Consider the following 23,329-nt stretch of genomic DNA (forward strand, 5'->3'; position numbering starts at 1 on the left):
GTGGAGGGCGGGGTGAAAAGCCGCTGGTTTAGGGAAGGGGTCCAGCCTAGGCTGAGGAATGAGATGCGGGTTGGGACGGTCCCGACCCTTCCCCCAGCCTCTTTCAAGGATTCTGGAGAAACAAAGCCAGGATCCATTTCCTCTTGATGGCTGGCAAACTGAGCCCGGGCGGGAAGTCCTGGAAGACTGAGCCTGGGGTGGCGTTGGACACCAACTCCCAGGTCCTCGCCCCACACGGCCACATCCTCGCCCAGCCCCGCCTCCACTTAGCTCCGCCCCGTCGCGGCTCCGCCCCGCGGTAACCACGCCCACACAACCGTATCCCCGCCCACAGCTGGCTTCGCCTTGGCCCCGCCCACAACCCTCTTTCCAAGCGGCGGCGGCGGCGCGAAGGCGACAGCGGCGGCGGGGGCGGGGCTGGCCTCACCCGGAATGAAAACAAACGGCGGCCGCTGCCGCATCCGGGCACTCTGCTGGTCGCGGCGGGAGTGGCGTGGCGCAGGTGAGGACACGGCGGCCGAGTGTCCCCGACCCCAGCCTCAGCAGCACTGCTTGGCGCCCCGGTTCCCGGTCCGACTGGGCACTTCTCCTGGCCAGGGGTGGAGCGGCCGCGGGGCGGGGGTGAGCAGCCATGCGTGGAGCTGGGCCGGGGCCGGGGCCGGGGCCGGGAGCGGCGGGCCGGGCTTCGGGACGCGCTGGCCGTTCGGGGCCCTTTGGTTTGCCCTGAGTTAGGCAGAGGTGTGGGGTATTTAAAAGAAAATATTGAGTGTATCGGTTTGGGGAGAGAAAGGAATAAATATGTCTATAAAAAATTAGCCAAATGCTATACTTGAATCGTAACACTCCGAGTATACCATTTGGGATTTATTTGCAATCAAAGCCAGATTTTCTTTGCTATTTAATGACAAGACACTTGATTTTCTCGAACCTTGACGACCTGATTCTATCATTCTCACCTCCTTCCCTTTTATTTTTAATCAAGAATCTTTCATTTTCCTAAGAAAAAATGAATGTGTCTTGACTAGATATAGTGTTTCAACTATATATAATGTATACTTGAAAAGGTGTGGCTAAATGTAGCATTGAGCGATTCATTACAAAAGTGAAAGTGAAATTTTTAAAAGATCGTTATAACGTTTCACTTTCTGCTTGGACCACGGAGTGATATTAATGAGTTTCGTCTTTTCTTAGTTACAATGTGAAACATTGTATGGCATGCATGAAACTTTTTCAGTTCTCATTTCAGTTAAAATTAAAAACTGACTTATTAAACTTGACTTAAAATATGTCACCACTTACTCTGTTGTCTGTAACTGAAGTTTCTTAAGTTTCAAGACAGTGGTTTAATTTTTTTTAACATTAAATCTTATTCGGTGTAACCCTGGAGCTCTTGTTTGCTCCCTGGAGTGTCTGACACGCACTAGGTTTGTAACACTCCTTCGTCCTTCTGTCAAGTGGTGGCTTGGATGGCATCTTTTTAAAAAATTTTTATTTGTTTATTTTTTTAGTAGAGACGGGGTTTCACCATGTTGACCAGGCTGGTCTTGAACTCCTGACCTCAGGTGATCCACTGGCCTCGGCCTCCCAAGTGCTGGGATTACAGGTGTGAGCCACCGCGCCCGGCCTTGGATGGCATCTCTGAGTACCACATCAGCCTTTCAGATTGCTTGGCTCCAGTAACCAGCCTGTGAAATTACCGTCCCACAGTGGGGAGACAGTAGGGTTGCTGTGATATTTTATTCAGAATTTCTGAAGATTCATGAGTAGTATATAAAGTAGTTTTTAAAGTTATTTGTGTTTGAAAAGCTAACGCTCTAAGGACTAATATGCTTTGCTGTGATAAGCCGTTTGTCAGTGCTTGAAAAATGGAGGATTCTCCCATGGGCCACCCAGGTTGCACACAGCAGCCTCCTTGGCTGTGTTATTCCTTCCTCTCTTTTCTTCTCCCTGTCCTGGTTAACCTAATTCTTGTCCCCGCACGGACATAAAATAGATTTGAACTTTCTTTTAAAAAATATTTGTTTATGAAATACACAAGCTACCAAAGTTTTCAAAGATTTCAAAGTTGTGTGAATTGAGTTTGGGGGGATGTGGAATACTGGCCCTCAATAGAAAAAAGAAATTTATCTTGGTAATATTAACTCATATTTTTTCCACTCTCTAGAACTTGTCTTCATCATTCGGGGGCTAATAACATTTTTCTTTACTTATTGCTTCTCTGATTTGGGAAACCTTAAAGCGCTGTGCTACACCTGCCAGCTGCCTTACATCTCAGCCGCCTCACTCACCTTTGAATTGCTGTGCTAGTATGGGATGAGTAGACAGCTCCATCGCGGTACATACTTCTCTGGGAGAGAGAAGTTACATACCTGGAACAGGCAAGCAGCAAGGGGACTCCATGACGGAAGTTCAGAGTCCAGTGTTGTGGGTGGAAGTTGTGCTCGTTAAGATGCTGCCTAATTTTGTGTCTTTGCCTGAGTCATGGTACAAACTCAGGGCCCTAGTTTTCTCAGCTGTAAAATGATCCGATCAGTGTTAGATTTGAATAGTAGGGCCAGGCGCAGTGGCTCAGGCCTGTAATCCCAGCACTTTGGGAGGCCGAGGCGGGCGGATCACAAGGTCAGGAGATTGAGCCCATCCTGGCCAACACGGTGAAACCCCATCTCTACTAAAAATACAAAAAATCAGCCGGGCGTGGTGGCGGGCGCCTGTAGTCCCAGCTACTGGGGAGGCTGAGGCAGGAGAATGGCGTGAACCCGGGAGGCGGAGCTTGCAGTGAGCCGAGATTGTACCGCTGCACTCTAGCCTGGGCGACAGAGTGAGACTCCCTCTCAAAAAAAAAAAAAAAAAAAAAAAAAAAAGTAGATGTGCTGTTAGGCTGTTAATCAGAAAATATGCAAAATTTTCCTAGTATTGTAATCTTTTTAATTTAAAAAATTCTGACATAGAAAATATTTATATATTTATTATTATTTTGAGACGGAGTCTCACTCTGTTGCCCAGGCTGGGGTGCAGTGGTGCCATCTCGGCTCACTACAACCTCTGCCTCCTGGATTCAAGCGATTCTCCTGCCTCAGTCTCCCGAGTAGCTGGGATTACAGGTACCTGCCACCACGCCCGGCTAATTGTTCATATATTTTTTTTTTTTTTAGTAGAGATAGGGCTTCACCATGTTGACCAGGCTGGTCTCGAACTCCTGACCTCAGCTCCTGAACTCAGCCTCCCAAAGTGCTGGGGTTACAGGCCTGAGCCACCACACCCATCCAAAAATATTTATTATTGATAGTTTACAGTTCAAGCAAGCTTTTCTTTATATTTAACTACCAGGATGGTTGGCCTTTTGTTTTATGTTAAACTAGCCAAAGTATGAGAGAATTTACAAGCTCACGCCTGTAATCCCAGCGTTTTGAGACCAAGGTGGGTGGATCACTTGAGGTCAGGAATTCGAGACCAGCCTGGCCAACATGGCGAAACCCCGTCTCTACTAAAAATATGAAAATTAGCTGGGCATGGTAGTGCATGCCTGTAATCCCAGTGAGTAGGGAGGCTGATGCAGGAGAATTGCTTGAACCCAGGGGGCAGAGGTTGCAGTGAGCCGAGATCGCACCACTGCACTCCAGCCTGGGCAACAGAGCGAGACTCCGTCTCAAAAAAAAAAAAAAAGAAGTTCACGACTCGAGGGATTTATCTTTCTCTTATTTTCTCTTTTCTCTTAGATAAGAGAATAGCAGATTAAGAAATAGAAACATGTAATAATCCTTGCTACATATTAGCAACTTTGAAATACATATTTTATATATGTAATATATATAATTGAACATATATTTCTATATATATTTTTAGAGAAGTCTGGAACTCATTTAAACCATAGTAATTTATATTTAATGACAGAGGAAGGGAGCTTTGCTTACCCAACAAAACACCTTAACGTGTAGGTAAGTTATTAACATTTTAAAATGCGATGTGGAGTTTTATTAATGTATTGTTTTGCTTTCAGGGATGGCACAAAAGAAATATCTTCAAGCAAAATTGACCCAGTTTTTAAGGGAAGACAGGATTCAACTTTGGAAACCTCCATATACAGATGAAAATAAAAAAGTTGGTTTGGCATTAAAGGTATTTTTCTTTTAAGACATCAATAATTAGCAGCATTATAAATCTCCTTGGTAAATAAGATTCTGAATTGTCAGGCATGACCATATAAACTTTTGGCATAACCAAAAGCATTAGTGGTGAGCGGGTACCCACTTTTTACTAGGAACTGACAACCTTATTTTTGTTCATTAATATTTTATTCACATGAGGATGTTATCTAATTTTTCAGGCATATATTTTTAATACCATCACAGGATTATATAACATTATTTATCTGGAACTCATTTTGACCCATTAGTGCAACAGTATTGGTGCCAGTAAGTAATTGCATTGTGTGTTCAAAGTGACAGTGTCTTGGCTCATTCTCGGTCCTCCTTGCTATCATCATCTGCTGTGAAACAATTGCTCCTTTTTCCCCCAGTTTTTTTGATGCTATCACTATCAGTGTTCATTTTTCCAAAATAGGTTTTTTCTAACAGTTGTATCTCAGTTTTTCATGGCATCATCAGAAATGATATTGTATGTAAGTGATGTTTCTAGAAACTGAAGTCTGCTTGCTTTTCTAAGCAGAGAAACAGTACTCATTTTTGCCAGAAATCTATCATACTGGAATTTCCTAGCATGTACTTCTCTGCTCTCAGTCAGAGTATCCTGAACATGATGTAACATTTATCAGGGACTAAGGATTGTCATGAGGCATTAAATTGCTCTGTGTTGTGACATAATGATGTGCTTGGGAGGTGACAAACTGTATTAGGGTCCTAGTTCTTCTGTTTCTTCTGTTCCAGGCAGGCCTCACTTTTTCTTTGCAACCCACCTTCTGACCTTGCTTCTGAATTTATTGTTACAGTCTCTTGGTTTAGAAACTAGGTGTGGCATAAAGGAAAAATATTTGACCTTTGTCCCTGGTTCCTGGCAGAGCCAAAACTCTTGGGATTTCCTAAGTGGTAAGCATGATAGGAGCAACCTTTGTGCTCATGAGGCTTGGTTGCCCCTAGATAGCTTCAGGATGGGGCTGGTCACCAAAAGTACCAAGCCGTGATTAGACACTTGAAACTTTCCACCCTCCCCTCCAACCTCTGGGAAGGGGAGATTGAGGTGATGACTAATACTAATGGTCAGTGATTTAATCAGGCCTGCATAATGAAACTTCCATACAAACCCCTAAATGACAGATTTTGGACAGCTTCCAAATTGGTGAACACATCCACATGTCGGGATGTACACCCCCAACTCCATGGGACAGAGGCTTCTATGCTTAGGACCCTTCCAGACCTTGCCTTAGTACCTCTTCATGTGAATGGTTATTTGTATCCTTTGTAATGAACTATATTCATAAGTATACCATTTTCTGGAGTTCTGTGAGTTGTTCTAGCAAATCATGGAACCTGAAGGGGGTGCTTGTGTGAACCCTCGACTTTGTAGCTAAGTCAGACAAAAGTATGGGTAACCTGGGGACCAGATACTTGGTAACTGGTATCTGAAGTTAGGGCTTTTTTGTGGACTGAGCCCTTAAACCTGTGGAGTCTAACGCTAACTCTGGGTAGTTAGTGTCAGAATTGAATCGTAGGACTTCCAGTTGGTGTCAGAATTGGCTGGTGACAGGAGGAAGAAAGAAATCCTCACTAGTTAGGTTTTCTAGAAAATTATAGAAAGTTTTTTAAAAAGTATTTATAATATATATTCTAGGTTTTAAAAAGTATGTATATAAATACAAAAATATAAAGAATGTATTTTTAAAATATGTTAAACATCGTTAACATAGGTATATTCTTCCTCTTTTCCTACGTAACTATTAAAAAAATGTATTGCTGGACACAGTGGCGCATGCCTGTAGTCCCAGCTACTCAGGAGGCTAAGGCAGGAGGATCACTTGAACCCGGGAGTTGGAGACTGTAGTATGCTATGGTCCCACCTGTGAATAGCCACTGCACTCCAGCCTGGGCAACGTAGTGAGACCCCGTCTCTAAAAGAAAAAAAAAAGTATATATAGGTTTATGTTACTTACAAAATTTTTTTTTCCTTTTTTTTTGAGACAAGGTCTTGATCTGTTGCCCAGGCTGGAGTGCAATGGCATGGCCGTAGTTCATTGCAGCCTCACACTCCTGGGCTCAAGTGATTCTCCCACCTCAGCCTTGGGAGTAGCTGGGACTACAGGTGCATGCCACCATGCCTGGCTAATATATTTTTAGTTTTTGTAGAGACGGGGTTTCACTTTGTTGCCCACGTTGGTCTTGAAGTCCTGGGCTTGAGCAATCCTCTCACCTTGCCTTCCAAAGTGCTGGGATTACAGGCATGAGCCATCGCGCCCAATCTATACTCATATCTATAAAGTTTTCCAACTTCACTTTTATCATGAACATCTCTTCTGTCATAAATTTATGCTTACACCATAATTTTTACGTACTATATGGTATTACATTATGAATTTAATGAAACCTTGACCTTTAGCGTTTTTTGAAGTGTTTACTGTTTTATGAGATGTTTAATGAAACATTAACTTCACATGCAGATACAGATTGAGAGGAGTATCCCGTAACTGAAATATTTGGGACTGGAAGTGTTTTTGGATTTTGGAATGTTTGCTTTATACCTACTAGTTGGGCATCCTAATCTGAAAATTCAAAATTCAAAATACTTCAGTGTGCATTTCCTTTGAGCATCTCCAGATGCTGAATTTTGGCAATTTCAGATTTTTAGATTAGAGATACTCATCTGGATTCTTTTGGGGAGGAACCATAATGACTTTGCTCTCAGTAATGACTGGTTCCCATCCTTTCTTGAGCCCTTTCAATCTTCTTTTTTTTCTCAATTCTAAAGCTCTCCCTTACAAATAGTTTTACAACTAGTACCCATGGTTCACAGATTTTCATTAAGAGAATTGTTTAAGTCCAACTTGATTTGTTCTCACAAGTTTGAAAAATTGGAATATTTTCTGGGTTTCTTTTTCATTTTCCCCTCCAGTGGAGTTGAACAGTTCACTATACTTTTTAAATAGATCGCAGTCACATAAGTCATAGCCCACCCTTTTCTTCCCCTTAGAAGATTCTCTATTATTATTATTATTTTACTATTTGTAGGTAGAAAACATTTATCAAATAAATGTTTTTGTTTTTTGCTTTTTTTTTTTTTTTTTTTTGAGACAGAGTCTTGCTCTGTCACCCAGGGTGGAGTACAGTGGCACAATCTTGGCTCACTGCAGCCTCTGCCTCCTGGGTTCAAGCGATTCTCCTGCCTCAGCCCCCAAGTAGCTGGGTCTACAGGCACACGCCACCATGCCCAGCTAATTTTTGTATTTAAGTAGTTATGGCGTTGCACCATGTTGGCCAGGCTGGTCCCAAACTCATCACCTCAAGTGATGCACCTGCCTCGGCCTCCCAAAGTGCTGGGAGCCACTGCGCCCAGTCTCAAATAAGTGTTTTCACTTTTTCCTGGGCTCTCTAAACTCCACACCTCTCAAGATGTCAAGCCACAGTGTGGACTGCAGTGTAACGGGGCGACTTCCGCTCATCAGAGTTGATGGCCTTAGAGTCTTTCATGCCCTTTTCTATATTTTGCCTTTTTTTTTTAAAGTCAGTATTGCATTTTCTGATTTTTCTTGATAGGACCTTGCTAAGCAGTACTCTGACAGACTAGAATGCTGTGAAAATGAAGTAGAAAAGGTAATAGAAGAAATACGTTGCAAGGCAATTGAGCGTGGAACAGGAAATGACAATTATAGAACAACGGGAATTGCTACAATCGAGGTGTTTTTACCACCAAGACTAAAAAAAGTGAGTAATTTCCCTAAATTTGAGTAGGCACTAATGTCCAGTTAGTGATGAGGTCAAATAAATTGTTGTTGTTTGGAAAGTTACAATCCAAAGTCAGAATTCTTTTAAGTGACTTTACATATTGAACAATTTATCAGCTTGAAAGTCAATGTTACAAATTCTTAAACTGGAACATTCCCAAGGTAGGCTTTTAGAGACCCTCTTGGGCTTCTAAAATGCCACAGAGCTGTATGTCACATTCTGATCCTTTCTAGAGTGTGAACGTTGAGAAATAATGGGGAATAAAGGATTCCCAAGTTTCCTAGAAGCCTGTGCAGGAGGACACAGCACAGAAGGCTTCATCCTTTTCCTGTTCCAGTAGAGGTCAGAGGGCAGTCCGCTGAGTGCTCTCAAGCAGGGCTGAGGAGATCTGGGTGGGGTCACCTCCTCTCATTGCCATGGCCAGGTAGTTTGCATCTAGAAATGTCCCTGTGGCAAGGCACCCAGAGCCTCTTGGGACTGATCGGTGCCAGCACTCTCAGAAGAAATAAGAGCATAGGCTCCAGCCCTACTGGGTCTGTGGTTTTTCTCCTCATGTGCGGAGACAAGAGATCGTAGAAATAAACACACAAGACAAAGAGATAGAAGAAAAGACAGCTGGGCCCGGAGGACCACTACCACCTAGACGCGGAAACCGGTAGTGGCCCCGAATGCCTGGCTGTGCTGTTATTTATTGGATACAAGTCAGAAGGGGCAGGGTAAGGACTGTGAGTCATCTCCAATGATTGATAAGGTCACAGGAGTCATGTGTCCACCGGACAGGGGGCCTTTCCCTTGTAGGTAGACGAGGCAGAGAGAGAGGACAGCTTACGTCATTATTTCTTCTATGCTCTTCTCAGAAAGATCAAAGACGTTAATACTTTCACTAATTCTGCTGCTGCTATCTAGAAGGCGGAGCCAGGTGTACAGAGCGGAACATGAAAGTGAAACAGGAGCGGGACCACTGAAGCACAGCGTCACAGGGAGACGTTTAGGCCTCTGGATGGCTGTGGGCGGGCCTGACTAATGTCAGGCCTTCCACAAGAGGTGGTGGAGCAGAGTCTTCTCTAACTACCCCAGGGAGAGGCTCCCTTTCCCGGTCTGCTAAGTAACAGGTGCCTTCCCAGGCACTGGCGCTACCGCTAGACCAAGGTCTGCTAGGTAACGGGGGCCTTCCCAGGCACTGGAGTTACCGCTAGACGAGGGAGCCCTCTAGTGGCCCTGTTCGGGCATAACAGAGGGCTCACACTTGTCTTCTGGTCACTTCTCACTGTGTCCCTTCAGCTCCTATCTCTGTGTGGCCTGGTTTTTCCTAGGTTATAATTGTAGAACAAAGATTATTGTAATATTGAAATAAAGAGTAATACTACAAACTAATAATGATATTCATATATAATCATATCTATAATCTATTTCTAGTGTAACTATTCTTATTCTATATATTTTCTTTATTATACTGGAACAATTTGTGCCCTCGGTCTCTTGCCTTGGCACCTGGGTGGCTTGCCGCCCACATATATATTAATATGTAAAACCTCATACATGAATGGTCATAGCAACACTATTCAGTAGCTGAGAGATGGAAATAGTCCAAATGTCCATCAACAGATGAAGGGATAGATAAATGTGGTCTATTCATACGATGGAAAACTGTTCACAATGCAAAGGAATGAAGTGCTGATGCGTCCACAGCGTGCGTGCACCTGAAAACATGATGCTAAGGGAAGAAGCCAGACACAAAAGGCCACGTACTGCACGATCTCATTTATATGAAATGTCCGGAATAGGCAAATCTGTAGCAGCAGAAAATGGATTAGTGGTTGCCAGGGGCTGGGGGGCAAAGGGGAGGGAATGGGGTGCAGGCCATGGTGTTTCTTTGAGGGATGGTGGAAATGTTCTGAAATGTTAAAGACGTCCAGCTGTGTGAGACGGCCCCTCTGAGCAGCCCTGCCTGGTGGTGCCATGCTGCCGCCCCCTTGAGGACGTGCAGGTCACAGGGTCAGCCTGTGCTGGGTTATGTTCAGTAGACTTCTAGGCAGGCAGCATTTTAGTTCTTAACAGTGAACTAAGTTTATATCCTCTGCCGTTAGCTTTTCTGATTTCACAGGGTAATCTCTCCAAAATGTGTTAAATTCAAGTACATTTTACTTTATTTGTCTTATTTTTAACAGGATAGGAAAAACTTGTTGGAGACCCGATTGCACATCACTGGCAGAGAACTGAGGTCCAAGTAAGTATCTGTGTGCTCTGTGTCCTAGGTGCTCTGGGCCTTTTTACATTGGCTTATTTGATCCTCTGTGAGTGTCCTCTTAAGATAGGTAGGGCAGGTATTATCTTCATTTTATAAAAGAGAAAATTGAGGCTTTGAGGTTGAAGGACTTATTAGAGCTGTCACTGGTAGGTAAGTGGCAAAGTGAGGACTCAATACTTGCAAACACTATTTCCTGGTGTAACTTCCGAGCAGGTGGGAACTCCATGCCTATCATATGGTAGGCACTTGGTGCATGTTTGAGTGAATGAGTGAGTGATACAAGCAGGAGACACCTGGTACTCACTAGCTCATTAGTTTTGAATTACTATTTTTTTTCCCTAATGTACTAATAGCTTGCTATGACCTTCAGCACGGTGTTTTATCTGATTTCAGGCTGTTGGCCCATCTGTAAAACACACACACACACACACACACACACACACACACGTCTGCCACATACTAGTGAAATCCTAACTTTGAGATCTGGTGGGTTATTTCATCTCCTTGTATGTTTTAAAATGGTGTTTGGAGCACCTCCAGGGCTAGCTAGCGGGTGTATTTCTTCAGCTGATTTTTCTCATTTCCTTCTTTGGTCTACATCAGGGCTGTTAGGGGTGGATTCAGGAAGTGGCATTCAACACACATGCGTAGAAGATCCTGTGGATCAGCCCCCGTTATGGGCTTCTTCAGGGAGACCACAGAAGGTATAGGTAGATTTTCTCCGGATGTGCAACTAGGGCTTCCTGTTCACATGGATCTACGGCACTGTGGTCTCCACTGCCTGAGGAAACAAGCAGTAAAATGGAAAGTTTAAAAAGGACCTTGTCTCCTACAGTTTCAAATAGCCATCTAGTAAGATGGCTTTATTGTGATGTTTGTGAGTCAGTCAGTTGAACTCCTGGGTGTTTCTGATAAAATGGATAAAAGAGCTATCATGATTAAAGCCTTCTTTTAAAAAATATTTATTTTTTAGAGACAGGATCTTGCTCTGTCACCCAAGCTGAAGCACAGTGGCATAAATATAGCTCATTGCAACCTCAAACTCGCGGTTCAAGCAATCCTCCTACCCAAACCTCCCAAGCAGCTAGGGCCACAGGCATGGGCTACCAGGCCTGGCTAATTTTTAAAAATTTTTTGTAGAGATAGGATCTCTCTGTTGCCCAGGCTGGTCTTGAATTCCTGGGCTCAAGCCATCCTCCCACCTTGGCCTCCCAGGGTGTTGGGATTACAGGCGTGAGCCACCGGGCCTGGCTAATGTCTTTTTAATGGATAATAAATCGCAATTTTGTTTTCCTACAATTTTCACTGGTTTTATTTTACAGAATAGCTGAAACCTTTGGACTTCAAGAAAATTATATCAAAATTGTCATAAATAAGAAGCAACTACAACTAGGTATGTATGGCAAAGTATGCATAATTTTTTAATGAACCAAATATAGAAATAATGACTTCCCTTTTTTTCTCAATGTCTTTTCAAAAATTTGTAGCTTTATTTCATTTATAATCCAAAAGTGATTTAGAAGTTTACTAAAATAAAAATGTAAAGCAGAAAATAGCTTTTCCAATAAATATTTACTGTCTGCTCTATGATAGTGGGAAGAAAGACACTCATTACAGCTTAGATAAAATGTTAGAGAATGGAATGTAAGGTGTGCTGAGTGTAAGATGCCAGTTCCAGCAAATTCTTCTTGAAGGAGAAGAGCTAAGGCTGTGTCAGGACAGTGGGGAGGCCATGGTAGCGTGCGTTCCAGACTGAGAGCCTTATGTCAGAGCACTATGGTGTGAATTTGAGGAACTGAGGAAGGTCCAGTGTGGCTGTGTGTGGAGAGTGAGGGGAGGGGAGTGCTTTTTAAGGATGGAGGGGCAAGCAGAGGCCACACTGTGAATTCCCAGGAGACATTTGGCATTGTCTGGAGACATTTGTGGTGCTTATAACTTGGTGACGGGGGAGGTTGTGCTGCTGTCATTTAGTGGGTGGAGGCTAGGGATGCTGCTGAATGTGCAATGCCCAGAACAGGCCCCACAACAAAGACTTGTCCAGTCCAAGATGTCAGTAGCGCAGCTGTTGGGAAACGAGAAACTAGATGACCTTCCTCAGTGTTAGTACATTTCTCCTAAGATACATGGGAAGACATCTGTGCTGTGGAGTGATACACAATTCTGTTTGTGTTTTAGAAAGGTCATGCAGTAGGGGAATATATTTGAAGGTGGCATGAGTTGACTTGGGGAGACCAGTTAGCTACTGCAGCCATCCATACAAGCACTGTAGCCCACTGGTTTCCAGTGCGTTCCTGTGGCCTCGAGAATGAAGTCCACATTTCTTAGCTTGATCTAAGACAGCCCTTCACAGCTCACCCTAGCCTTGCTTTCCAGCGTCATCTCTAGCAATTTCCCATTGTCTATTTTAGATGTCATGGATATCTTTTCACTGTTGCCTCATCCCTCTGTTAATTCTGTTTGTGGCATCCTTCATTGGACAGAAACCTTGATTTTGATGTCATCAAATCCATTGCCTATGGTTTGTGTTTTGTTGAAGTCCTTTCCCTAACCCCAGGGCCTCAAGGATAGTCTACATTTTCTTGAATATTAGCTTAATCTATAAGAGGTCTTCAGTCTGTCCAGAGTCCCCCTTTCTATATAAAGTCTAAGGGTTCCTTTATTTTTCTTCCTATATAATTCATTAATTAGTCTGTCTTTTCCCCGCTGATTGGTGGTGACCCTTTTTGGGGGGCCCTGTTTCTATATTTTCTGTTCTTCCTACTCACCTGTGGTGTTTTTTATTACTGTGGCTTTGTTGCAGTCTTAAAATCTGGTGACCTCCCCCCACCCTTGCTTTTTTTTTTTTTTAATCAAGATGGCTTAACCACTGGTGGACCTTAATTTTGTGTGTTAATGTTAGAAAGGTTGTCATATTTCTCAAAAGAAAAAAATCCAGCTAGTTTTCCAGAAATGTGTTCACATTTGTGTTTTTTAGTTCACAATATTATTTGTTATTTTTAAATCTGTTTGCATCTATGTTTACCCTTTTTTGTTTATTTGCATCTTTGACATAATTTTTGTTAGATTTGTGTATTTGGCTAATTTATTCATGGAGCCAGCTTTTGATTTTGTTACTGTTTTCTTTCATTCTGTTTCACTGATTTCTGCCCTTTATTTCTAATTTATGTATGAGGAAACTGAGTCCTAGAAGATAGGTAGTTTATTCAGGGCCACAGAGTTAAAACGGTAGATGGAGCCCATGGTCTTTGCTTTTATTTATTTATTTAGAGATAGGGTCTCTATCTGTCACCCAGGCTGGAGTGTGGTGTGCGATTGCAGCTTACTGCAGCCTCCACCTCCCAGGTGCAAGCAATCCTCCCACCTCAGCTTCCCACTGAGTAGCTAGGACCACAGGTGCATACCACCATGCCAGGCTAATGTTTTATTTTCTGTGGAGACGGGGTCCACTGTGTTGCCCAGGCTGGTCTTGAACTCCGGGGCTCAAGTGATCCACCTGCCTCAGCCTGCCAAAGTACTGAGATTACAGGTGTGAACCACCACGCCCTGCTGGTCTTTGCTTTTAACCGTGACAGACTGCAGTACAGCTTCTTGTTTGTAGCTGTGAATTGGCTTTATTATTTTTTCAACTAGAGGGTAGGAGAGGTGTGTTATACTTTCTCATTTTCCGCTTATATTGTCTAGCACAATGTTCTCCTTGTAGTAGATTATCAAATGTTTGTTGCTTTGATCTGGTCTTAGGCTGAGAATAAAGAAGATTAGAAAAGATGAATTTAGTTGATTCTATTGTCGCTAGCTGATTTTAACCACTGCTTAACAGTGACATAGTTACAACCAAATGTAGGCATATTTTTACCAATTATGTGGCGTGATGGTATGCAGGATTAAGAATTCCGTTTTGTCCAGGAGCGAGGGCTGATGTCTGTAACCCAGCACTTTGTGAGGCTTGAGCCCAGGAGTTCAAGACAAGCTGGGCAACATAGTGAGACTCCATCACTGCGAAAAATACAAAAATTAACTGGGTGTGGTGGCATGGGCCTGTGGTCCCAGCTCCTCGGGAGGCTGAGGTGCAAGACTTGCTTGAGCCCAGGAGATGAAGGCTGCGGGGAGCCATGATCGTGTCACTGCACTCCAGCCTGGGTGACAGAGTGAGACCTTGTCTCAAAAATAAAAACAATTCCATTTAACATAGAAAATGGACTGTTACCTGGTAAGCTTAATGGCTTTTTAAAATAATAGGCAGCTCTGATTTTTATAGGGAAAACCCTTGAAGAACAAGGCGTGGCTCACAATGTGAAAGCGATGGTGCTTGAACTAAAACAGTCTGAAGAGGATGCGAGGAAAAACTTCCAGTTAGAGGAAGAGGAGCAAAATGAGGCCAAACTCAAAGAAAAACAAATTCAGAGGACCAAGAGAGGACTAGAAATACTGGCAAAGAGAGGTACCCAGAGCTCTGGGCTTGTCACCCACTCAGCTGCTTGGGGGCAGCACTGGATCACACAGTTGGGGGATCATGGCTCTCACTGAGTCTCACCTCAACAGTCTAACATTTTTAAGGCTGTCATCATCATAACTGTTTAACATTGAGTTCACGGAGGTCCTTTTGGTTTTGTTACAGCAGCAGAGACAGTGGTGGATCCAGAAATGACACCGTACTTAGACATAGCTAACCAGACAGGCAGATCAATCAGAATTCCCCCATCAGAAAGAAAAGTAAGTACTATGAGAAATGTGTGGCCTGTTCTTAGATTTGTTGTCAGGGCAGAGGTGGTTTTTTAGTTGCTTTATGTTGGAAGTGTTGTAAAGGGTTGGAAACAGTGCTCCATCTCCAGCCTCGTAAACAGAAAATGTCACCACGTGGTGAGCACTGGCATCCAGTGGGCCTCACCCTGTGCTTTTCAGCGCATTAGTACAAAATGTCATGTCTCACTGTCCTGGAGCGGTGACTTTCAGCATACCTGAGGACACGACCCACTGCCTTCAGTGCATGCAGCTTCCTGTGGCAGTGCTTTACATTTAGTTTATTTTACTAGAGAACCTTGTCCCCTAAGGGATGGATCAGAATAGGGGCAGGGAAACTGTGTCGTTTGGGAAAAGTACACAGGTGATTCTGACTTCTCTCCCCTATTTCCTCATACTCTTTCCCTGTTCTATAATTTGGGATAGGTAGGCGGAGGTTTAATCTTAAACATATCTGTGGGTTTTTTGTTTGTTTTTTGTTTTTGAGACGGAGTTTTGCTCTTGTTGCTCAGGCTGGAGTGCAATGGCTCAATCTCAGCTCACTGCAACCTCCGCCTCCTGGGTTCAAGTGATTCTCCTGCCTCAGCCTCCTGAGTAGCTGGGATTACAGGCATGTGCCACCACGGATGGCTAATTTTGTATTTTTAGTAGAGACAGGGTTTCTCCATGTTGGTCAGGCTAGTCTTGAACTCCCGACCTCAGGTGATTTGCCCACCTTGGCCTCCCAAACTGCTGGGATTACAGGCGTGAGCCACCGAACTCTGCCGTGTTTTTGTTTTTTTAAGACACAGGGTCTTGCCCTGTCACCCAGGCTGGAGTACAGTGGCACCATCATAGCACACTGCAGCCTTAACCTCCTGGGCTTGAGCAAACCTCCCGCCTCAGCCTTCTGGGTAGCTGGGACTGCAGGTACACACCACCATGTCCAGCTAATTTTTTTTTTTTTTTTTTTTTTGAGATGGAGTCTCGCTCTGTTGCCATTCTCCTGCTTCAGCCTCCTGGGTAGCTGGGATTATAGGCACGCACCACCATGCCTGGCTAACTTTTGTATTTTTAGTGGAGACAGGGTTTTGCCATGTTGACCAGGCTGGTCTTGAACTCCTGACCTCAGATGATCCGCCCGCCTCGGCCTCCCGAAGTTCTGGGATTACAGGTGTGAGCCACTGCACCCAGCCCCATGGGGGCCTCTATAGCAGCATTCTGGAACTTGGACTCTAAGATCAATCTCTGAGAAAGGGTTCAGTAGCTTCTTATAATGAATGACTATGGGTCAAATTAATTTTAATTTTTCTGTTTTTAAGGGACGGTTTCGAGTAGGCTTCATTCTATGAGTTACTCTGTTTAAAATTAAAGATTAAAGTTTTTTTTTGTTTTTTTTTTTTTCTTGAAAAGGAGTCTTACTCTGTTGCCCAGGCTGGAGTGCAGTGGTGCGATCTCAGCTCACTGCAGCCTTCGCCTCCCTGGTTCAAGCAATTCTCCTGCCTCAGCCTCCCAAGTAGCTGGGAGTACAGGTGTGCCCCACCATGCCTGGCTAATTTTTGTATTTTTAGTAGAGACGGGGTTTCGCCATGTTGGCCAGACTGTTCTTGAACTCCTGACCTCAGGTGATCCACCCACCTCGGCCTCCCAAAGTGCTGGGATTACAGGCATGAGCCACCGCGCCCGGCCAGATTAAAGTTGTTTTCATAACAGAACTGTGGATCAGTGTTTGAGTTATCAGTAGATTGATGTTTGTCTTTTTTTGTGTGTGTGTGAGGCGGAGTCTCGCTCTGTCATCAGGCTAGAGTGCAGTGGCACAATCTTGGCTCACTGCAACCTCCGCCTCCCGGGTTCCAGCGATTCTCCTGCCTCAGCCTCCTGAGTAGCGGGACTACAGTGCACGCCACCATGCCCAGCTAATTTTTGTATTTTTAGTAGAGACGGGGTTTCATCATGTTGGCCAGATGGTCTCAATCTCTTGACCTCGTGATCCGCCTGCCTCGGCCTCCCAAAGTGCTGGGATTACAGGCGTGAGCCACTGTGCCTGGCCAATGTTTGTCTTTTGGAAATGATGATTACTTGCCCACTGCTCTCTTACATTGAATGACGACATCCAGATCTTTTTGGAAAACCTTTATCATAGGGGTTCCCACCCCACAGGCTGCAGATGGGTACCAGTCCGTGGCCTGTCAGGAACTGGGCCACATAGCAGGTGAGCAGCAGGCAAGTGAGCATCACCGCCTGAGCTCCGCCTCCTGTCAGATCAGTGGCGGCATTCGAGTCTTAGGAGTATGAACCCTATTGTGAACCGCGCATGCGAGGGATCTAGGCTGTGCACTCCTGATGAGAATCTAATGCCTGATGACCTGAGGTAGAATGTTTTCACCCTGAAACCATCTGCCTTCCTCCTTGTCCATGGAAAAATTGTCTTCCATGAAAGCAGTCCCTAGTGCCAAAAGGTTGGGACTACTGCTTTATCAGACTGAATTATGCGAACATTTAAATTGAAAAATCTAATGAACTTCAAAAAATTTTGGATCACCTTTTAAAAATTGTTTTGGGGCCGGGTGCGGTGGCTCACGCCTGTAATCCCAGCACTTTGGGAGGCCGAGGTGGGTGGATCACAAGATCAGGAGATCGAGACCATCCTGGCTAACACAATGAAACCCCATCTCTACTAAAAATACAAAAAAATTAGCCAGGCGTGGTGGTGGGCGCCTGTAGTCCCAGGTACTCGGGAGGCTGAGGTGGAAGAATGGCGTGAACTCGGGAGGCGGAGGTTGCAGTGAGCCGAGATCGCGCCACTGCACTCCAGCCTGGGCGACAGAGTGAGACTGTCTCAAAAAATAAAATAAAATAAAAAAATTTGTTTTGGAAATACTAAAGTTGACAAACAACTTCTGAAAAAACTAGATGATTAAGAATAGAAAGTGAGGCCGGGCACGGTGGCTCATGCCTGTAATCCCAGCACTTTGGGAGGCTGAGGCGGGCAGATCACGAAGTCAGAAGATCGAGACCATCCTGGCTAACACGGTGAAACCCTGTCTCTACTAAAAATACAAAAAAAAAAAAAAATTAGCCAGGCATGGTGGTGGGTACCTGTAGTCCCAGCTACTCGGGAGGCTGAGGCAGGAGAATGGTGTGAACCCGGGAGGTGGAGTTTGCAGTGAGTCGAGATCGCGCCACTGCACTCCAGCCTGGGTGACAGAGCAAGACTCTGTCTCAAAAAAAAAAAAAGAATAGAAAGTGAAATTAATGCCCTTTTTAAAGATACAAGCAGCGGGCACTGTGGCTCACGCCTGTAATCCCAGCATTTTGGGAGGCCAAGGCGGCACATCACCTGAGGTCGGGAGTTTGAGACCAGCCTGGCCAACATGGTGAAACCCCATCTCTACTAAAAATACGAAATTAGCCGGGCACGGTGGCTCATGCCTGTAGTCCTAGCTGCTCGGCAGGCTGAGGCAGGAGAATCGCTTGAACCCAGGAGGCAGAGGTTGCAGTGACCCGAGATCGCACCACTGCCCTCCAGCCTGGACGACAGAATGAGACTCCGTCTCAAAAAAATAAAATAAATGAAATAAAAATGATACAAGCATTACTGGCTGCTTTTTAATATGTTTAGTCTGAATAGAATATTAGAAGTAGAATCCAGATCAGTGGATATTAAAATAAACTAATGAAAGCAAAGGGCCAAGTGCTGGTTAGGATTGTATCAGCTATAATAAATGAAGTGTTTGGCTTCAGTATTTAAATGAAATAAAGCTTTAATTAATTATATTTTTCTTAATTTTGGCTTTTAGATCGAGTTATGATCTTCTTTTCATTTTTTTTACTTTGTTTTTTAAAAAGTAATATGCTTTTAATATAATTTGCCTTATTATATTTTAAAGTGATGTTTTTTAAATTTGTATTTTTTCCTAGGCCCTTATGTTAGCTATGGGATATCATGAGAAGGGCAGAGCTTTCCTGAAAAGAAAAGAATATGGAATAGCCTTGCCATGTCTGTTGGACGCTGACAAATATTTCTGGTAGGCGCTTTTGTACTTGGTGAACACCAGCTTTAAGGAAGATGGCCCAGACTATACAGAACACCCTGCCATGCCCTTGAGACTGCAGACTTTCATCTACGACAGTGGTTAATGTAAAAGAGTAGTTATGGTGTAAACTGGTGAATTTCTTCTTCCCTTTGTATTTCTAATTGACCTTTCCTCCCTGTAAAGAAAAGAATTTTCAAGCAGGTAGGATATCCTCTCTTCTTCTGTACATGTGCTATGTTGCTAGTCGGAACTTTCCATTATAAAGTTTCCTGTCAGCTTTTCACCTAATGGTTTTGGGGTAGTATTGATGATTATTCCTCAAATCCGTTGTTTAAGAGCTGTATAATGGTGATATTATTCCTTCTGTACTTATTATTATTTTTTTTGAGACAGAGTCTCACTCTGTCACCCAGGCTGGAATGCAGTGGCATGATCTCAGCTCACTGCAACTTCCATCTCCTGGGCTCAAGTGATCCTCCCATCTCAGCCTCCCAAGTAGCTGGGATCACAGGTGCACATCACCACAGGTGCACATCACCACGCCCAGATAATTTTTTTGTATTTGTTGTAGAGATGAGGTTTCACTATGTTGCCCATGCTAGTCTCAAACTCCTGGGCTCAAGTGATCCACCCACCACAGCCTCTCAAAGTGCTGGTATTACAGGTGTGAGCCGCTGTGTCGGCTTTTTTTTTTTTTTTAATTATACAGATGGGGTCTCCCTGTGTTGCTCAGGCTGATCTTGAACTCCTGGACTCATGTGATCCTCCTGCCTTGGCCTCCCAAAGTGCTGGGATTACAGGTGTGAGCCACCGCACCCAGCCTCCCTTCTGCATGTATTGCTGGAATTCTGAAAAATTTGTTTTTGCTCATCAGTTATTTTATATGTGGAGGTACAATTTGTATAGGAAAGTTAGAATAAAATACTTTGTTTCTTTCTCCTTATTTTCTTGTTTTCAGAATAAATGAGTTGCTTCACTATCACCCTCCAAAGGTGACCAAAGAGGTTTCTTTTTCTTTTCATTTTCTTAAGTGTCATTATTAACTCATGGATTTAAAACATTTGATGTGTTTCAAACTTCAGTGCTTAAATTGGTCATGCTGGCTGGAAGGCAGCCCATGTTTTTTTGACCTGACCCTGCTAGTCTTTGCAGTCTCTGATTTCTGGAATCCAAAGATACTCCAGGCTCATCTTGGGCATTTAATGCCCAGACCAGGAATCAGCAATTTCCCAAGGAGTCCTGGTTCCTCTTCATGGGAAATGGTACTAAGAGACTGTGATGCAGACATATTCAACATTTGAAAAGTAGACTTGATTTTTTGAAAATGGTCAAAAGTTAACAAATTTAGTGTTAACTTCTTTTCTGTTTTGGTGCATTCCCAAGATAATACTGTATACTCCCAGAAGATGAATGCAAATATTTATAGTTTTCCATTGGTCAGTGCCTTTGGGTTCTAAGTGAACAAGTCCCAACTTTAACGTACACAAAAAAGGAATTGGGAGGGGAGGGGCCGGGCTGGGAATAGTGAGAATGAGGGCTGGTTTGTGCTTCTGGGGTCTCTGTCTCTGCCTCTTTCTGGATGTCAGTTTCATTCTCTTCTGCAAACAGTGTAGGGTAAACAGGCTTTAAATTAGGTCCTAAAAGTTTAGGTAAATTTTTCATTCCCTTCCATAGTTGTTTCTAATTTTTTATTATGGAAAATTTCAAATAGACATAAAAATAAAAATTAGTATAATGAGCTTCCATATACACTCATAACTGAGCTTCTGCAGTTATAAAGACATGGTTGATCTTCATACATCTGTGTGAGCCTCTCTCAATCTTTTTATCCTGGACAAATCCTTGAAATAATTTTTAGGTCTCAGGGAACCACTGAATACAAATTTGGCTACATCTTCAGTTCATGATACATTAACATGTCCGGTAAGTGGTAGGTATAATAATGAAATAATAATTAACAATGTCTTTCTAAGTAGAGAAAGTTATTTTTTTTTCTGGGCATCTATTTATCCTGGGCATCTATTTATCCTGGCCAACTTGTTAGCATATTTTTGTGTGTGTGTGATTTCTCTCTTTTCATAAAGGAAATCAGCAGTAATGTAAGCCAAATAGAATGCAGATAGAGGAAACTTCAGTTTTTCCATTTCCTTTTCCATTTGACTTTTCCCCCTTACTTCTCCAAGTAAGCTAGAAGTTTTGTCACAACTTCCTACCATATGTCTTGGAGTATGGTATGTAGTATGACCAAGAATAGTTTCTTTCCCCAAATTGTATGAAACAGTGACTTCCTGGCAGTGCAGAACGGTGACCCTGAGGTAGGGAAACATGAGGGGAGCTCAGTGTCTGGAGAAGTTTCAGGTTACAGGGCAGGGAGGGCAAACTCAGGCAGAGCCTTGTGCTCCCTGGAGTTAAAGAGATGGAGCTGGGCTTGCAGGAGGCCAAGGAGGTGAGAGGAGCAAGCTGCCAGAGAGGGTGTCAGAGAGCTCCAGAGGAGCCCTTTTGAGTCTTCTGCTCAGTAATGATCAGCACATGTGTGTGAGGAAACCGCCCAGGGCTGGGCAAGGTACCACATGAAAGAAGCAGGGAATAATCCTCCGAGTTCATAGAAGGCCAGGAATAGTTTATGTTCCCACCAGCCAGAGTGGAGGATTTGGTAGTCACAGGGCGTCAAATAGAGTCTTCAGAAGGGTGTTGCCTCAGCACTAGGGCATAATTTGGTTTCACTTAACAAAGCTTAAAAGCTACTCCTGAACAGTACCCTTAACTTACTGTTTTCAAATAAGTGCATCCCTAACAAAACTCAATAATTTAGCAATTCAAAAATACCCAGCATCCACTGAAAAATTAGCAGGCATGCAAAGAAACAAGCAAATGTAACCTATAACAAGCAGAAAAATCAGTCAGTAGCAACAGATCCAGAAGTGACACAGAAGATAGAATTAGTAGACAAGGACATTAAAACAGTGACTGTAATCCATCTGCTGAAGAAGGCAGAGGAACAACTGAACATGTCAGATAAAGACATGGGAGACATTCAGAAGACCCACATTAGAATGTAAGAGATGAAAAGTACAACATCCAAGATGAAAAGTACATTAGGTGGGATGAACTGCAGAATAGACACTATAGAAGAGAAGATTAGTTAAATGTTACATAAGGCAATAGAAACTATCAGAAAAAACAGAGAAAAGGCTAAAAAAAAAAAAAATGAACAGAGCATCTGCAAGCTGTGGCACAATTTCAGGTGGCCTAAAATGCATGTAATTGGAGTCCCTGGAAAGGCAGGCATGTGGGACAGAAACAATACTTGAAGGAAAAAATGGCCATCATTTTTCCCAGTTTGATGAAAACTATAAACCCCCAGATGCAATGACTTTAATGACCCCAAGTACAAGAAATATCAGAAAAAAACTACACTACAGCACACTATAATCCAATTCCCTAAAACCAGTAATAAAATTGAAAATGACTTTTTAGCTAACCTTTCTTGAAAAAAGTTAGGTAAGTTTGGCTTATTTTTTTATTTTATTTTTTCAGACGGAGTCTCACTCTGTCGCCCAGGCTGTAGTGCAGTGACGCAATCTTGGCTTACTGCAATCTCCGCCCACTGTAACCTCTGCCTCCTGGGTTCAAGTGATTCTCCTGCCTCAGCCTCTCAAGTAGCTGGGATTACAGGTGCCCACTACCACTCCCGACTAATTTTTGTATTTTTAGTTGAGACGGGGTTTCACTATGTTGGCCAGGCTGGTCTTGAACTCCTGACGTCAGGTGATCCGTCCGCCTCAGCCTCCCAAAGTGCTGGGATTACAGGTGTGAGCCACCGCACCTGGCCTAAAATTTTTATGTTAAATAAATATTAATTTCAAGAAAGGTAAGCCTGGCCGGCGCGGTGGCTCACGCCTGTAATCCCAACACTATGGGAGGCCGACGCAGGCAGATCACGAGGTCAGGAGATCAGACCATCCTGGCTAACAGGGCGAAACCCCATCTCTACTAAAAATACAAAAAATTAGCCGGGCATGGTGGCAGGCGCCTGTAGTCCCAGCTACTTGAGAGGCTGAGGCAGGAGAATGGCAGGAACCCGGGAGGCGAAGCTTGCAGTGAGCCGAGATTGCACCACTGCACTCCAGCCTGGAGGAGAGAGCGAGACTCCGTCTCAAACAAAAACAAAAACAAAAACAAAAACAAAAAAACTGTAAGACAAACATAATAAATTTCTGTTAAATAACCGACTTAAGCTCAAATGGGATTTAATTTTTGTTGTTGTTGTTTTTGAGACGGAGTCTCGCTCTGTCGCCCACGCTGGAGTGCAATGGCACGATCTCGGCTCACTGCAACCTCCGCCTCCTGGGTTCAAGCAATTCTCCCACCTCAGCCTCCCGAGTAGCTGGGATTACAGGCACCCGCCATCATGCCCCGCTAATTTTTGTAGAAATGGG

At 43.7% G+C, this 23,329-nt stretch overlaps 1 protein-coding gene across 18 annotated transcripts in view; it reads left to right on the forward strand.

The window, feature by feature from the left end:
* The first annotated feature begins 248 nt into the window (after positions 1–248).
* The window catches only part of NUB1 (negative regulator of ubiquitin like proteins 1), a 36,811-nt gene continuing 13,730 nt past the window's right edge, over positions 249–23,329 (forward strand). For 2 of the 18 annotated variants that reach the window (XM_009454606.5, XM_009454610.5), the window contains exons 1-8: positions 360–502; positions 3,998–4,116; positions 7,701–7,868; positions 10,058–10,116; positions 11,460–11,530; positions 14,378–14,575; positions 14,753–14,847; positions 18,775–18,881. In XM_009454606.5, the coding sequence (XP_009452881.4) occupies positions 433–502; positions 3,998–4,116; positions 7,701–7,868; positions 10,058–10,116; positions 11,460–11,530; positions 14,378–14,575; positions 14,753–14,847; positions 18,775–18,881 (887 nt within the window). In that variant the 5' untranslated portion in view covers positions 360–432. The other 16 variants (XM_063815036.1, XM_063815046.1, XM_063815037.1 and 13 more) reach the window with 15 other exon arrangements.

The sequence above is a fragment of the Pan troglodytes genome, chromosome 6, assembly GCF_028858775.2.
Source record: "Pan troglodytes isolate AG18354 chromosome 6, NHGRI_mPanTro3-v2.0_pri, whole genome shotgun sequence".
NCBI lineage: Eukaryota > Metazoa > Chordata > Mammalia > Primates > Hominidae > Pan > Pan troglodytes.